General features: G+C 42.1%; 1 protein-coding gene across 1 annotated transcript in view; it reads left to right on the top strand.

Moving 5' to 3' along the window:
• The window catches only part of Ext1 (exostosin glycosyltransferase 1), a 312,855-nt gene that overhangs the window by 261,468 nt on the left and 33,570 nt on the right, over nt 1-17,817 (top strand). Inside the window, exons 2-4 of the mRNA XM_004661375.2 lie at nt 6,948-7,041; nt 8,997-9,104; nt 13,545-13,664. Of these exons, the coding sequence (XP_004661432.2) occupies nt 6,948-7,041; nt 8,997-9,104; nt 13,545-13,664 (322 nt within the window). The remainder of the gene's footprint in view (nt 1-6,947; nt 7,042-8,996; nt 9,105-13,544; nt 13,665-17,817) is intronic.

Here is a 17,817-nt window from a genome sequence, read left to right as displayed (position 1 = left end):
GATTCAGACATGAGTGTGAGTGAAGAAGATGGTTTACTTGTAAGCATGGGGGCCACAGAGATCAGGTCGGCACAGATGCTAACTTACTTTATTAATTACCACAAGACAAACTAACAGCTCAGGGAGACTAGAATTGGGTGAGGACAGAAATGAGAAGCCAAACTGCTTGCTTCTCATCTTGCTTCACTGAGGAGCAAAACACAGGCTCATTTGATAACAGTGAGAGCCAAGGCGCCTGCGGAGCCACACAGCACCTTGGTGGGGGGTGCATCAGTGACATCCACTTGGCTATCTTTCAATAGTGAGGCAAGATCCTTGTGATCAGAAGCTGCTGTTCCGTTGGGATGCATAGCTTCTGTTGTCATTTTGCTTTAAAGGGTCTGCTGCACATTTTCCTTTTGGCTCTGTCTTTGCAAATCTGTTTTTATTTTTTCATAGTTGGTAGTTTTGAAAGTGTTTTTATTTCTTTCGTTCTGATATAATTTGACATAGTAAATTGCAGTTGCTTAGTGTTTTTACTGATTACGCTGGATGGACATAATTTCATTTGATCTCAACAACTTTGAGGTTCATTGAAGTTAAGCAATTTGCATGGGGGTCACACAGTTGAAATGGTAGATCCCAACTCAAAATTCTTCAACCCAGATTTTCTAACTTGAAATTGCCTCTGTTTCTCATTAAACGTTGTTGTCTCCTGTTGGCTGTAATGAAGTATGGAATTGCTTATAATGTGCCTGTACTTTAGGATCCTTTAATGCATCCTTTAATTCTCACCACAAAAGTATTATGAACAAGGACACTGAGATAAAACAAATGAACTCACCTAAGATCACTCAGCTTGTAAACAGCAAGCCTGGGATTCAAACACAGGTTCAACAGCATCCAAAGCATCCTAACCACTGAGGGCTTGATTGCTAAACTTCTTAATTCTCAGGCCTGTACTTCTCAAAACACAGGGTGGGCTGCAGCATAATTACCCTCTCCACAGAGGTTCTGACTCAGCAGGGCTGGGTGACACTGGCAGTTTGTGTTTTACCAAGTTCCCAGGGGGATTCAGCTGATGCTCCCGACTGGGAGAACACACCAAGACGTGGTACCGCTCTGTCCCTTTCCCCAGCTATGCACTGACTCTCCACTACTTTAAAAAAAAAAGTGTTTCACATGATGGGAAGGGCTTCAATTATGTATTGCTACATAACCCGTCTTCAGTGGGACACATCCTATACATTATTCAAAGCAACTTGGGAAAGAAAATTATTAGGGCCATTGAGTGGTCCTAGTTTCTAGGTTAAATTTACCATTAAGCTCTTTTTACTACCTTTTTCTTTGGAGTCACATAGGAATTCAATTTGGTGTGCCATTTGCCTGTGGAGTGGAGGCTTCCATGATCATCTGAAGAGGGAGCAAAACCACATGTTAGGGCTGGAGGGATGTCTTAGCAGTTAAGGTACTTACCTGCAAAGTCAAAAGGCCCAGGTCTGAGTCCCCAGGACCCATGTAAGCCGGAGGCACAAAGTGATGTGTGCATCTGGAGCTCATTTACAGTGCTGGGGCCCTGGTGCAACCGTTCTCTCTCTCTATGCCTCTTTCTCTCTCTCTCTCTCTCTCTCAAATAAATAAATAAAAATAAAATATTTTAAAAACACATATTAAAGGCTGAAAAGTCTCTGAGATTAGTAGTCTCATCTATTAACCATCTTGCTTAGGATAGCATATGGTTCTCTTTTACTTAAGTTGTACGTGACAATAACATGCTTTCCACTCCCAAATGTCAGTAAACCGGGAGAATCAGATTACTTTAAGAGATTCCTCCCACTTAACCTATGAAGTCCGCCTGCCTTTCTCCCCCCACCTCTGAATGGTAACCACGGCTTGGTTCTGTACCCTTACACAAATGTGTGATTTCACAAATGTTTTGTAAAGACTGTCAGTCAGCTTGTGCCCTTTTGAGGGCGGCTGTCTGACTCCACCTAACATCCGTGAGGTGGTCGTGGGCATGAGAAGTGCTCTAGGCCAGGGATGTCACCGTTTGCTGCATCATTCATGCTCCGATGGGCATATGGGCACTTTCCAGTTTGGGGCTGCTACAGACGAAACTGCTAAGCTCATTTGTGGACAAGTTTCTTTGTACAAACAAGGTTTTGTTTCTCTGGGATAAGTGCTCAGGTCTAATAGCTGGGTAATATAATAAAATGAGTCTATTTTCAGTGTGAAAAGGGAATTGTCAAAGTATTTTTAAAGTGACTGCAGGGTTTCACTTTCCTACCAGCCCCGTGAGAAGAGTTCTCGTCGGTGCTTGTTCCTTCTGTCCTTCTGAACCCTGTAACAGTCCCTGTAGATAGCAAGTGGGTTACCCATTGTGATTTTGACTTGCATTTCTTCAAAGACTAAGGATGTTCAGTTCTTATTGGCACCTTGCTTGTTTTCTTAGGGAAAAATGTCAATTCAAATGCTTCGCCCATGTTTGAATTGAACTAGCTCTTAATTGTTGAGGCTGGAGAGTTCTTTATGTATTCTACACAAAAGTCCCTTATCAGATGTATGATTTAATGTATTTTCTGGTGGGTTGTCATTTCTTTTTCACTTCTTATCCCCTTCTCTCCCCATAAAGTCTTGCTCTAGTCCAGACTGACTTGGAATTACTAAGTAGTCTCAGGCTGGCCTTAAACGCACAGTGATCCTCCTACCTCTGCCTCCTGAGTGCTGGGATTAAAGGTGTGCACCACCAGTGATGGTGTGCCTAGAGGCTCCCCTCACCCCCTGGGAGGGCTGGGTGATGGAGCAGGCCACCGATTGGTTGCTGCCAGTGGTTCTTGCCAAGACAGGGTAGGTTTTTTCAAAGGAATGAGAAAATAATACAGTGTTTTCTGTTCTGTAATTTGCATGTGTATGTATGTGTGCATGTGTGCACGTGGCCCAGAGCATGCCACAGCTCACATGTAGAGGTCAGAGGACAGTCTCAGATATGGGTCCTTGCTTTCCACCTGATTTTAAGGCAGGGTTCACTGCTCTTCTCCAGGTTGCCTGGCCTGGGGCTTTCAGCTGCTCTCCTCTCTCTACCTGTCTTCTTGCCCTGGGCATGTTGGGATTATAGATACATGCTACTGTGTCAGCTTTACATGGGCTCTAGGGATTGGAAGTCAGGTCTCAGGCTTGCTCGGCAAGTTCTTTATCCACTAAGTCATCTCTCCATCACAAGTCCTATAATTTTTACTAGTTAGGTTACTATTTTCTGGGAAATGTTCACAGGGTTCTTTGAGGTGACCTACCAGAACCCTGATTGCACTTTCCTTTTGTAATGTAAGTGCCTTCAGGGCATACCACATTTTTTTTTTTTTTTAAGATGTCAGTTGACTTGTAGATTGAACAACTACCCCTGGATAACCTTTACAGGAACGGGACAGTGTCAGAAGCAGTTTTTAAAAGAATGGCTGCATATAATGAGCTTAAGTATAGAAAGAGCCTCACTATGGGTTGCATGGGAAAATACCAGGCATGTGGCCCAACTGGAGCCATTGTCATCAGGGCTTAGAATATCACAGTAATGTATGGAGTCACTACCATAGGACCCACAACAGAACTGGGTCATGGGTTGTGCACACTTGGACATCTGGCTAGAAAAAATTGTTCTCAGTTATATGTGTGTATTCTGTATATCTTTCTATGCCTATATGAGTGCTCACACATCAACATACATTGTGTACATATGAGCAGCTAGGCTCGTACATGCACACACACTGACCGTGATTATGGGAATCTTCTAAGCGGTGGAGTAATCGCAAAAGTTATCCTTCCTTTGTACCTCAACTGGTTTTTTTGTGGGGGGAGTTTAAGGCAGGGCCTCATTCCAGCCCAGGTGAACCTAGAAACTCTGTAGTTCCAGGCTGGCCTCAACTCATAGCACTCCTCCTACCTCAGCCTTCTGGGTACTAAGAGAAGGTGTGGCCCAGCTATGTTTGTTTTTATTTTTTTTTTTTACTTTTATTTATTTATTTGAGAGCAACAGACAGAGAAAGAGGCCCAGCGAGAGAGAGGGAGAGGGAGAGAGAGAGAGAGAGAGAGAGAATGGATGCACCAGGGCCTCCAGCCACTGCAAACAAACTCCAGATGCGTGCGCCCCCTTGTGCATCTGGCTAACGTGGGTCCTGGGGAATGCAGCCTCCAACCGGGGTCCTTAGGCTTCACAGGCAAGCGTTTAACCACTAAGCCATCTCTCCAGGCCCCAGCTATGTTTTAGTCCTCATCCCTCCCTCCCTCATTCCCCTCCCCCTCCCCTTCTATTCTTACTCCTCCTTTAAAAAAAAAAAAAGAAAAAAAAACAGGTGAGGAAACCAAAGCCCCAAAAGCACCTCTTTTAGTGCATGGAATCATCATAACTCCTATCATGTTCCTCCCTCCTCAATGGTAACCTACCACATCTCCCTATGTGAACGACTGCAAGCATCAGTCAGGCCCTTCCATTTGCTTCATCAGCAAATAATATTCCCGTCCAACCATTTAAAAGTCAACACTAGTATAACTGCCACTTGGATTTTTCCGGTAAGTTTTCTGCCCTTCTTCTAGCCTCATTCCCTAAAGTCAATTCTGCAAGTGGCAACTTTGAAAGTTGGTACAGTCCAGAACACTAATAGGGTTTTACATTTTTAGCAGCTTAATGATGAGGCTGTAGGACTTTCCATGCTAGTCCCTCAGGGGTTTCTATTTTGGGCATCTATTAAACCTTGCAGTAGTCTAAAGTATATTCGACCTTTCTATATGAAAAAAAAAAAGTTCAAGTTTTACAGATAATTTTTTTGTGTGCATACATTTCCTTCTTCTCCACTAGTAGATAAAGGTTTATATATTATAAACATTTAACTTGAAGATATTTGTCAATCCCTTTTCTGATTAGTGAGAAAAGAGAAGTCATTCCCATCATAATTTAGTATTTTTTATTTAGCTAAATTTGAACCTTCTTAAACATCTTTTCTACTTTGAAGTCTATTTTGCAATTTAATTAATGCAGCAAGGGCTTTTTATTTTGCTCTCAATGGAGATAATCTTAATCTATTCACAGTGACCTTTTCTTGTGCAAATTAGTTGTACACGCTTGTTTAAGCAAATGGTCCTTTGCATGATGTCTCTTCTTAATGACGGGTTTATAATTGAAAATTGGCCTACTCCCATATGCCTAGTTTGTATGAGAATATAAAAATAGATATAGACTTTAAAAATATGAATGTATATAGCAATATCCCAAAAAGAAGAGCGAAGGATCCAGTGCCTTCAGGCTATGATTAAATTAGACTATTAGAGTCAGAAAATGCTGGTGACATATGCGACTGTCAGAATCACACCTGTCGGCTCAGCACTGGAAGCTCTTGAAAAATGAGAGCGATTTCATCCTGGCTGTAAGAATCAGAGCCTTCATAGGGCATCTCTAGCTTCCCAAGTTTGCTGAGATGCCCAGTGAACTTGAAACTGCATGTTCAGAAGTGTGTTTGGTGGTAATAACTTTTAAAGTGACAGTCTGAAGTAAATTCAGTGCTTTTTATCATTCGTAAATTTCATTGACATAAAGAAGCAGGTGGCACTCATGTGGTAGTTTGTGGGTTTTTTTCCCCCAAAATGCAAAGAGTGTAAATATCATCAAATAGCATGTAAGTCAAAGAATAATCACCTTTTCTCTACTCCAATTGCCAATCCCCCTAAATACTGGTTCCCTCCCTCCCTCTCTCTCTGTCTCTCTCTCTCTGTTTCTCTTGCCCTGCTCCTCCCTTATTCCATCCCTCCATTTCTCTTCCTCCTTCTCTCTTTCTCTGTTCCTTCCTCCTCTTTCCTATCCCTCAGGCCAGCTTCCTTCTCCGTCTCCTGTCTTTCTCTTGTAAGTCAGCCATTCTTACACAGCAGTATTCGTCAGGAGTAACTGAATGTTCTTGGTTAAATGTAGAAACTCCAGCTTGAAGCTGACTTGGGCTTGTGATGGAGTGCTTACAAGTGACTTTCGATAGCCTGGTTTGGGGGGACGTGGACGGAAACACTTTCCTGTTGCTGGGTGGCGTGGCACTAAAGGAAGAGAAGAGGGTGCAGCGAGAAGGGCTGTAGTTGAGTCTTGTTGCTGCTGCTGCAGTTGTAGTTGTGTTGAGCCTGTGGGAAGAACCCGTTTCGTTGAGGTGCAAACATCTGATTTGGGGGCTGAACCAATGGATCCGCGGCTAACGTGCGTATTGTGCAGGCACGAGGGCCTGAGCTCACACCACTGCCCAGGGAACACGCAAGGCACCGGGGCATGTGCAGGTGATCCTGGCTGCCTAGGTGAGCCAAATCAGTGAGCTCGAGGTGCAGTGGGAGACCCCTCTCAAACAGTACGGTAGAGCATGATGGAGAAAGAGCGCAAAGACCAACTTCCAGACTCCACACCTAACACCCACACAAATATGAACATATACATGTAGGCATATGACACACACCCACAAGCAAAACAAACGAACAATTCTTATTTGGAAGCAAAGGCTAAGCAGGACCATCAGATTCACCTCTTTTTAAATATTTTATTTTTATTATTTATTTGACGTTCGAGAAGGGGAGGGAGAGAATGGGCACGCCAGAGCCTCCAGCCAATGCAAACGAACTCCAGACGTGTGCGCCCCTTGTGCATCTGGTTAATAAAGTGGGTCCTGGGGAATCCAACCTGTGTCCTTTGGCTTTGCAGGCAAACACCTTAACCACTAAGCCATCCCTCCAGCCCCCCAGATTCACCTCTTCATACACTGTTTGCAAAGGAGACCTTCACTGCCATGAGCAGTACGATGGTTCCCGCTTCATCTCCTTGTGCACCATAGCCACGCCCTCAGGGCACTCCTGAATTGCTCTGTGTAAATTGATGTACCCAATTGCCCACTAATACCCAGCCATCCTCCTCGTCCTGCTGAGGCTTCATGTGCTGACCACACCTCCTGTCTTTCTAGGTATGATTATCGGGAAATGCTGCACAATGCCACTTTCTGTCTGGTTCCTCGTGGTCGCAGGCTTGGGTCCTTCAGGTTTCTGGAGGCTTTGCAGGTAAGAGAACATAAAACTACCCGGTGTAGGGCTGAGGACTGAAGGCGAACTGAATGGTTCCAACCTTATCATCTCCCCTAGGTCTAGCCAAACAGTAGGCATGTTTCCCTTAAGGATCCTAGAGTTTTCCCAAGAAAATCTGGAAACATTTTTGAAAAGCCATAATTGGGGAGGGGAGAGATTTATATCCTTTGGATATGAGAAGATTAAATGGTCTTGCCACTAGGGAATGTAGGTTCACCGGAGACATATTTGAAGCTAGAAGAGGGCAAATCTGAGTGCTAATATGTACACTTAGACTTCTGGGAGGAATTCCCCTGGAAGCCAATCTCGAGGATTAGGAGGATCGCTGTTAGTGAGTTCAAGGCCACCCTGAGACTACATGGTGAATTCCAAGTCAGCCTGGGCCAGAGTGACACTCTACCTCGAAAAATGAAACAAAACAAACAAACAAACAAGAATAATAGAAATTAAGCATTGCTGGTTGTAGCTGTTGCCGTCTCATTCATTGTTGGGACAAAACACCTGACCAGAAGCCACCTATGGGAGGAAAGCGTTCATTTCAGCTTCGAGTCTCGAGGGAATGTTTCATCATGGTGGGAAGCAGGACAAGCCTGGGCAGGGAGCCGGGTCACACCTCTACATCAGCAGGGAGGAGCAGTGAGAATGAGCTAACTTTGACAAGGGGCACGTGGGCTGTAATATTCCAAGGCCCATCTCCAGCGGCACACCTTCTCCAACAAGGCCCCCCTTCCCAGAGGCTCTACCGCTTTTCCAAATTGCCACCAGCCAAGAGACCAAAGCACTCAGAACACATGAGCCCATAGGAGACATCTCCTTCAAATACCACCACATTGGTACTCCTCAAAAAGCAGAAATTGTGGTATTTCTCCTCATCTTGGTCTAGTCTTCTGTCACTTGGTTCCTCTAAATGCTCCCCCAGCCCACCCCAAAATGACACTGCATTCTTGGCCCCACTGTTGCCAAGCAGTTCAGAGATGCTGCTCCAGCCTGTGGGGGAGTCTCTCTAGTCTTCGACCTCACTGCAGAAATGCCTTTGGCTGTAACCCGCCAAAGAAGGCTGCAAGGAGAAAGAAATCATGTTCTCTCCTCCTCGTTCTTCCTCCCTGTCCTCCCTCTGCTGTGCTCTGCACCTCTTCCAAATCCATTCATGTCGAGCGGTTCTTCATGGCTTCCTGCCCCTGTCATCCTAACTGCCGATCCTTCCATTGTGTCCTGTGACAGAAGAGCTTCGTTCTCTGAAAGAAGACCTTTCCAGGGCGCTCTGTGTGTTCTGTGAGAACCATTCCATCACTCACTAATGTTCTCACGGCTTCCTGGGAGGCTGCATGGAGCAAATTGTTCTCTGGTTTGGATAATGAGCTCTTTGGAACCGACGTTTTGTCATTTAGCTTATTTATGTGCGATGGCTGTTAGGTCCCAGTGCAGACGGGAAACTGATATGACTGGGGTTTGGATCACTCCACACTGGAGAGGTTCTGAGTTGGGCGTGTGTAGGGTGCAGAAAATCTGGACACCCTGGGATAATGACCCAGGAAGGCCCCTTGCTGCTGTTTCCTGCTCATGACATTGTGCAGGTGGGCCTGTGACACTTACAGTGACAAACCTGTTTATCATCAAGGTTAGCTTTATGCTCACATTTTCATAGGAAAAGCTTTTTGTTCCATGAATAAAACTTCTGCAACAAGGCTATTCATCTCCATGGAAGTAAGGTCAGCCAAGCCATGTACCAGAATAGAGATGGAGTATTAGCATGCTAGGGCAAGACTTGCAGATCTTAAAGTTTGGACTGGATGTGTCATGATGGCTCCTAGCAACTGGGCCCAAGCAACGTAAGAAATGCCAGTGGTGGGTTTGTTCTGATGTCACCCCTGCCCAGAGTAATGGTTCCTACTCCAGCTGTGCTCTGCTCACAAAGTCCCTTCCTTGCTCAGGCTGCCTGTGTTCCTGTGATGCTCAGCAACGGATGGGAGTTACCATTCTCTGAAGTGATTAACTGGAACCAAGCGGCCGTCATCGGCGACGAGAGATTGTTATTACAGGTAAGGAAGGAGCCACAGCCTTCAACAGAAAGCACATTATTGCTACCCCCACCCAAGATTCCAAAGAAGATGAATCTGAAAGGTCAGCTCTATAAAAGAAGTTTTATCAGGAGAAAATTGCTGGTGCCATGGTGAATATGAAGTCACTTAATATGATATTGTTCACTTTCCAACACAAAATCTGTCCAGGTGCAACAGAATATAATCAGGAAAGCAGAAATTACAATTAAAAAACACAAGTTCTGGTGGAAGAACGAGGTGAGGCAGATGTTCACCCCCTTCAACACCAGAACTTTTACAAAACAAAAAAAAAACACCAAAAAACAATGATACTTTGGATTCCTTCCCTTGTTTCTCTGTTCTCTTCATTAATCTCCAGAAAGCAAGCTCGAGATTTGGTTCTTAGGTTTGGTATTATCCCTACACAAATGATCTACCTTGGGTGCCTACTTGAGGGTTGTATTTTTGCATGACTGTATTAAAACGTGGTCTCAAACAAAAGTTAGCACTGCCCAAGGGGCGTGGACACCATCTTCACAGATGTAAGGATGATGAGAATTGTCTGTGAGCCATTGTGTTTGAGGCTCGCCATAAACTGACACCTTCTCTTATAGCATAGTCAACATTTCTCTGTCATGACATTGATGGTTGATTTTTAAAGCACTTCAATATTTATAGTAGGATTATCCTTATTCTTGCTTTTATTTTCGATATTTGATATCCGGATCATTGCGTTTCTAACTCTGCCGTAGGTTTCGCTCTCTTGTTGCTGTCTGGTTTGGTGACGGGCTGGTGAAAGAACAGGGTCTCCAGAAAGTGACAGGTGAAAGCCCTGTAACGAGGAGGGCTGTGAGCTAAGTCACGTTCCAGTAAGGATAACCACAGCTCTGAGGCGTTCTGTAGGTGTGCGGTCTTGTCTGGAAGGGACAGAATCCATTCACAGAGGGATCCGGGCCCTTTGTGAAAGGGCCATATTTGTGGCAGCCACCTCCCATTATGAGTCCATAGGGAAAGTCTCACAGACCCACTGAGGAAGGGCTCTCTCCTACAGAGGGTGGCAGATGCCCGAGTCACTTAATCAAAGTGATCTATGTGGTATTGCTCCATGTCTTACTTTTCCTCCCTTTTATGTTGTTTCAATAATCCATGCTCACTAAAGGACATTTGGGAAATGAAAGCCATCAGTCATAACATTCTCAACTTACATACCAAGGCACCCTGAGTTTGATAGGAACAAGATGGAGCTTGTCTTCGTGATGCGAGCATTTCAGCACACTTAATTGCCGTTGTCCGGTGTCCGCCATGTCACTGAAGTGAATGGGTATTTCATGGAAGCAACTTTTTGACATATCTTAAACCATCATGCTTTTCACGCCCCTGGCCCTAAACTTGCCGGTACGTTTCCTTCACATCTGCAGTTTGTCTTTGCACAGCTGCCTCCATATTGAGCAGCAAGCGCGGCCGTGCTGGTAACAATGGAGTTGGCCTGGAGCCCAACGCGTGCTCTGGGAAATGTGTTTGTTATGTTACAATTTTTCATTTCCTGTTTTAGAACAGCTCGGGTGTTTTTATTTGCATATGTTCTTGTCATCCTGTCACCAAGAGAGTGCACTGTGGCTTTCCCGTATCTATTTTGGTAGCTCCTATTAGTTTTGTTACCATACATAACCTTTTATTAAGACTTCATTGAGTTCTTCAACTTATAAAACATTCCAGACAAATTGGAATTAATTTATCACTTTCCAATACCTGTCTCTTAGGACAGGCAGATTAATAACCAATAGCCAAATGCCATTAAAACTTGGAACTCTGTCTTTTCACTCAATTGAAATTGTCTTCCAATGCACTTGGCTATCAGGTATTTGGGTCATATGCACAAATTGGTACTGCGCTGGAGGTAGCAAGTCAGGATACAGCTATGCAAGAGAATGGATTTTGCTGGTGACTGAATCCGTGATATCCCTTTTCTCCTTTTAGAAGCTCAGCAGGCTATTTTTCTGAAGGCCACATAGTGGGGATAGCTTCAGGCATCTTCCTAATGGATCAGTTCCTTGTGCCAATGAGAAAACAGTGGTGTCATCCTGTTTGACCCTTAGAAAATTCCACTGACATTTCAAAGAAAGGGCTGATTAGGAAAATTGAGAATAATTGTTTTTCCTAATTTTCCTTTGGCATGCTAGGTGATTTTTCTCAGTGAGAAAATAAAAATAAATTTTCTTTGACTTATCATGGATCCCTGATGAATCTGTTTATCTCCTGCAAGGATATTTGATTTCCACTTAACTTCAAGCTCTGTTAGCTCCTCTGTGCCTGCCAGTGCTTCTTCCTTACCTGCTATATCCATATATATATATATATATATATATATATATATATATATATATATAAATATATATACTTTTTTTTCAGCACTGTGAATCTAGATATACCCTTCAAGATACAGATTTAAGCCAGGCGTGGTGGCGCACGCCTTTAATCCCAGCACTCGGGAGGCAGAGGTAGGAGGATTGCCATGAGTTCGAGGCCACCCTGAGACTCCATAGTGAATTCCAGGTCAGCCTGGGCTAGAGTGAGACCCTACCTCGAAAAATCAAAAAAAAAAAAAAAAAAGATTCAGATTTAGTACCTGGTTTTAAACGTTGCCAAAGTGAGTCAGGTATTCCTTCTATTCTTACTGTGTGACGGTTTCATTGCCTTTTCCAAGGAGTGCTTGAATTAAACAATGTGCCACACCATCTTCTTCCCCTCTAGTGGGAACTCAAATACAGGTCTAGTCAAATAGCTCGAGTAAGTTTCCTCTTAACGCAGCTAGCAGACCATTCCTCCTCCAGCCTGGACTCCCGTGCCTGGTTCGTCATGCGTTAGGGAGGCAGGCACGCAGAGGGCAGTGAGCACAGAAGGGCAGCTGATAACCACGGGGACTCTCCCCCAAGAATATACACTCCACAAATGAAGCAAGCCCGAGCTGTAGGTGGAGTGAGGGAGCGAGCCTGGGAAGCGTACCAGCAACCTAGGGAGCACACCTCCAAGCACACGCAGGCTCACATGCAGCCTGGAAGCAATTGGCCTAGCTTTGAATAGAATAAACGGGTCCAACTCTGAATAGCACTGCCCTAGTGATACAGTGATAGCAGTAAGGATAAGCCACAGCAATGAAGGTCTGCATGTTCCTGGTGCTGTGCTGAGCACTGGTATAGTCTTTATCACAACCTAACAACATTATAAATGGGACATTAGAGTCTTTGAAACAGCAACTTACTTATCCAGGGAAACCCAGCCAGTAAATGGTAGAGCCAGAATGCCAGGTTGGTCTATCTGATGCCTGTGCTTGAGCTGTCAAGTATCAGGCTGTACTACTGTTGGAAATAATGACGTCCCAATGATGACCTCAGGTGGCCCTGGTCAGTTCAGCTCTTATTGCTTAGTAACTACCACAGAAACTATTCTCTGAGCCTTAAAACCTATAGCAAATTGAGCCAGGACAAACACCTTCTTTTTTAATTGTATAGCCTTGAATAGAGCCACATTTGGTACAACACACATAATATTTGGGAGATCTAATTGCATTAGGGCTAGGGATAGAGCCAGGAAGAGCAGTTTAAGGTGTACAAAGGCTCCCAGGGTGGGGAGAAGGATTAGGTACTTTGCTCATTACTGTGATCAAATATTTAATGAAGGAAAGGCTTATTTTGGCTTATAGTTAGAAGCGATGGATCCCATCATGGGGGCAGCTGGTCACGTCACATCCATAATCAGGAAGCAGAGAGGTGAATGCCAGTATTTGGCTTACATTCTCCTTTCTCTTCTCTCCTCTGTTAAACCACTCTGAAAGGACTTCCATGGCACGCCCAGAGATGTGCTTTCCTGGTGATTCTAAATCCCATCGAGTTGATAGCACAGACTCACGATCACAGATATTCACATAGAAATGACTAACTAGCTTCAGGTTGTGTGAGGAGCTCATCAGCATTCTCTAAGAAGTCCTGACACAGACATTTCATAGTTTCTGGAGCAGTAGGTCTCAGAATTATGTGCTTAAGGGATACCATCTACTTGCCTTTTTAAAGGCCTGTAGCCACTTCACTGTGTATAACATTTGACTGTCCATGTCAGGATCAAGGATTTTGGGGACCGGGCAAGGAGGAAATGGCAGTTGTGACCGTAGGAGAACTCTTAAGCGACTGATCCATGGCCACTGAGTCTCAGAAGTGAGCCGTTCATACTTAGCTTCCAGGCACTTCCCTGGATGTATTGTTGGTGCTGACAGCATTTTTAGGGACATTTCCACTTTGAAGTTGGTGATTTTTTTTTTTTTAATAGCTGTGTTTTCTGGAAGCTGAATGCTATGGAGAATAAAAGTGTGACCCACTGAGTTGTTTTGATCAAATGCATGTCTCTCTTTTACAGTTATAATTACTATGTGTTCACCTTATGTTACAGATCCCTTCTACAATCAGGTCTATTCATCAGGATAAAATCCTAGCACTTAGACAGCAGACACAGTTCTTGTGGGAGGCTTATTTTTCTTCAGTTGAGAAGATTGTATTAACTACACTAGAGGTAAGTGAGACAGCTTGGCTCATGGTCTTGAATAATGGTCTTTTATTTTCTTCTCAGCCTCGTTTTGCTACTGGTGATGTGCTTCTGATCCAATGGAGCAGAACCAAATTTTCTGTCCTTGGATTTGTCATCAAAACCCCCTTTTTGCTGTTTTGCTCTGTCCATGCAAACACTCTCATTCCTGACCAAGTCCTGAAACGGAAGCTACACAGGCTTTGTGTGGCTTCATTTCAGGGACATGTGAGTAATGGCTGTGTTCCTGACGTTCCCACTCACTGACATCCTTTGAGGACATTGTAGAGCCCATTTCGGGGGAAAAAAAGATAATGACTGAATAAGGGAAATATCTCCTACTATCCTAAAACTATGAATACTTTAAAAATATGAATAGTTTGGTGAGCAGTATAGTCTGATGGCATTTAAAGGACAGCAAAATTAATTCTCAAGACATACGCAGTTCAACCCTATCTAACCAGTGTCTGTGTCTCAAGATTAAGAGGAAAATCATGATGGTGTAGAAAGTGTTTATAAACGGAAAGTCCTTTAGGCAAATGGATGGTCTTTCTCCAGTTGTTTTGCTGTTGTTTGGTGGTGGTGGTGGTGCTCAGAGTTGACCCTCAGGCCCCATTCTGGCCAGCCCAGCACTCTGTATTCCCAGTCCTTCTTTCAACCAGGTGGTGGTTGGGGGGGGGGTCGGAAAGGGAATGAATCTGGCATGGAAATGACTCAAACCTTTGGATATGTTATCCATGGCCTGAAGTTCCACCCACAGAATAGCTCAAAGGGCTAAGAAAAGCCTTAGAAAAATGCACACTCAGGATTTCCAGCTTGTGGGAAGAGAGTGAGCAGAGATCCTTCTGAGGTAATTTGGGTGTTCACAGAATGGGTGGGCCATTCATCCCACACTTTGGAAATAATTCCTTTGGAAATGAATTAGTACTCAGAAAGCTAATGTACTTTGTCACACACATGTAGACATGTGATAGGAAGGAATCTGAAGTTGCCCTGTTTTTGCTATGTTACAGAGTCCTTGCTATTGTTAGGGTCATCATGAGTGCCGGCCATACCTCACCCAGGCATCTGACCATCCCAGCCTGGCCTTTCCAGTGTACATTTTCTTCATCCTGCAGTGAGGGGAACAGAGCTGCTTAGGGCCTACCTTGTCTCCAGAAAGGCATCAGGGTCATAATCTCTTCTAGGCTCTTTCTTTTCATAAACACACTCTTCTTATTCCTCTACAGGCCAGTCCTTGACTAAAATTGAGTTTCTCTTTATAGTAGCAAATTTGAGTGTTCAATAAAGTCTTCTTTTTCTACAATCTTGTTGTCCATCCAAGGCCCTTTCTAAAAGATAGTTGAATGTTAATTTTTTCTTTTATTTCAAGTGTTTTTCATCAAAGACCTTTATTTGAGAAAATAATGGAAAATGTCTTAAAGTATAAATCTAAGTATCAAGCTAATATCATTAGTATACATTCACATAATCACAAATGCATTATACATACTAATCACCTTAATTATTTTAAAAATATTTTAATGGCTAGCTAATTTATGACAACTTTTGAGTTTTAAAATTAATCTTCAGCTTAAGTACATTATGATGGTCTCTTGTTTCTCTTCACGGAACACGTCAGTATAACAAGTAGGCTTGGCACTAATGATGCAGACTGAACACAACTTCCTTGGGACAAATTTCTCATTTCAATGTCTGCTTCAAAGAACATGCCCAGTGGTGAGATTACTAATGAAATTTGTCAATTTTCCTGCACTAGAAATGAACTACTTTATAGCCTTATTTTATAACAGAAGACATATTTTGATTATTTTGAACTCCTTTTTTTTAACTTGTACTCAAATTGGACACTGTATCTTCAAAAGTAATAATCCTTTTTCTTAACTTCAATTCTTAGACCATTAATGAAACCAAATCTTTCTCATTTATTTCTTGCCCAAGAGGCTCTCACACAAAGAAAGAAAAGGAAATTGCCATAACATCCTTGTTTGTATTTTTCTTATAAAATTTTAGGAGCTAAAAATATTTTTAAAAAAAATAACCCTTTGACTCTTGCCACAAAGTTCACCTTCAGTTTGCTATATGCCTTTCTTTTGTTTGAATTAAATGGACTTTTCATCTGTAGCTTTTCCATTTGTTACATTTATTTTTTTTTTAATTTATGCATATGTGTGTGTGCTTGCTGCTGCAAACTAGTATCCATCCAGCTTCTTAAGTGAGTTGCTGAGGAACCAAACCCAGGTCAGCAGGCTTTGCAAACAAATGTCTAACTCCAGAGCCATATCTGGCTCCATTTGTTACATTTTATAAAGGACATTTTGATACATAATTTATTCCTGTAAATATATGTACACAGGCACACAAATGCAGTTTTGTACATTCATGGTCTTTTTTTATATCTGACTATTTAATCAAAATGCTATTAGTTATGATCTAGAAAAGTGAAACTTTTTTTCTTATTTTTCTTTTTAATAAATTTTTTTCGAGTTGTCACAACATATCTCCTGTTATTCTTTCTAGAGTGTTGTAATGTCCCATGTGTATGTGTCTTTGAGTATATCTCTGGCCTTTTTCTGTTCTACTAATATCTACCTCTAATATACTCAGCTCATGATTTAGTTTTTTTCACCGCAATATGCCATCCTCTATGCACATAACCAACCTGCTATATATAGGTTACTAAGAATGCTATCTCTAATTGTTACTATTTTCTTAGATGACTGTGAAATGCATCTGCCTATCAAAGCACTGACTTTGTTTTTTTTTTTTAAATTCATTTCTATTTATTCATTTGAGAGACAGAGAATATATATATTCCAGGGCCTCTTACTGCTGCAAACAAACTTCAGACACATACAAATTTTGTTTATCTGGCTTTAAGTGTGAACCTGGCCCAACAGGCTTTGCAAGCAAGTCCCTTTAACTGGTAAGCCATCTCCCCAGCCCCAAACATTGGCTTTTTGTATGTACTTTAGACTACATCTGCCCACTTCTTTAGGATAGAGTTCAGCCAAAAAATCTCAATGTTCCAAAGGCCAAAATGTATCTTACCAAATGACTCTTTCTCTGAAACTTGTAGCATTGTTTTTTCTTTCCACTTGTTGAAAATGACACATGAAAGTGAAGGGCATAAAAAAAAAAACTTGAAAAAATGGAGGGATCTATTGAAAAAAAATCAGCTTTCCTCAATCTATACATGAAAGTCTTAAAGAATATGACAAGCTGGGTGTGGTGGCACATGCCTTTAATCCCAGCACTCAGGAGGCAGAGGTAGGAGGATTGCTGTGAGTTCAAGGCCACCCTGAGACTACATAGTGAATACCAGGCCAGCCTAGGCTAGAGTAAGACCCTACCTCAAAAACATCGAAAAACTAAAACAAAACACAACAAAAGAATATGACAAAAATGACAGAGTTTTATTTTGAAGAAGAGATACCCTGACATAAATTTAGGATTATTTAAAATCAGTAAAGATGGTGTTTAGCCATAGTTTAATTAGTGCACATTGAATAGTTATGGTAATCATGACTTTAAACTGGTTTCTCAAGAGGGAGAAGACAGCATGAATTATGTCAATTGATTCTGAATGAATTAAATTTTCAGTATAAGAAATAAAATAATAAAGTTGATGTAATAGGATACAGCTAGAAACCTATATAATTTTATATTAAAGTACTTTTCTGAGTGTAAACAGAGAGGCTTGAAACACTATTAGATGTGACTATAAGAAAATTAAGCTTTGGCATAGCAAAAAAAAAAAGAAAGAAAGAAAGAAAGACCGTAAAGAATTTTAGAAAAATGAAAAACCTGAGTGTTAACATTTGCAGTTAATATGGGATTAAGACAGGGTTAATATTTTTGATGTTTAAAGTCACAAACAAACTACAAAGAAAGTTCAAGTCCCTAGCCAGTCTGTACTACAGTGTAAAATCTTGTCTTTGAAAAAAAAAAAAATAGAAAAGAAAAACTACCCCCAAACTGTATTGTTAGTATGAAACATTTGTGACATACCTTCTTGTAAAAAGTAGATATGGTCCATCTTTTTACAAAGATTCTGAATTGGTGTATTAAATGAAAATAAACTTCCAATGCTATTAAAGGAATTTTTTCTAAAATTTATGTGACATATATTGTATATACA

Source organism: Jaculus jaculus, chromosome 2 (assembly GCF_020740685.1).
Source record: "Jaculus jaculus isolate mJacJac1 chromosome 2, mJacJac1.mat.Y.cur, whole genome shotgun sequence".
NCBI classification, from domain to species: Eukaryota; Metazoa; Chordata; class Mammalia; order Rodentia; family Dipodidae; genus Jaculus; species Jaculus jaculus.
Note: the sequence above shows the minus strand (reverse complement) of the source record. Positions and strands in the feature narration are given on the sequence as shown.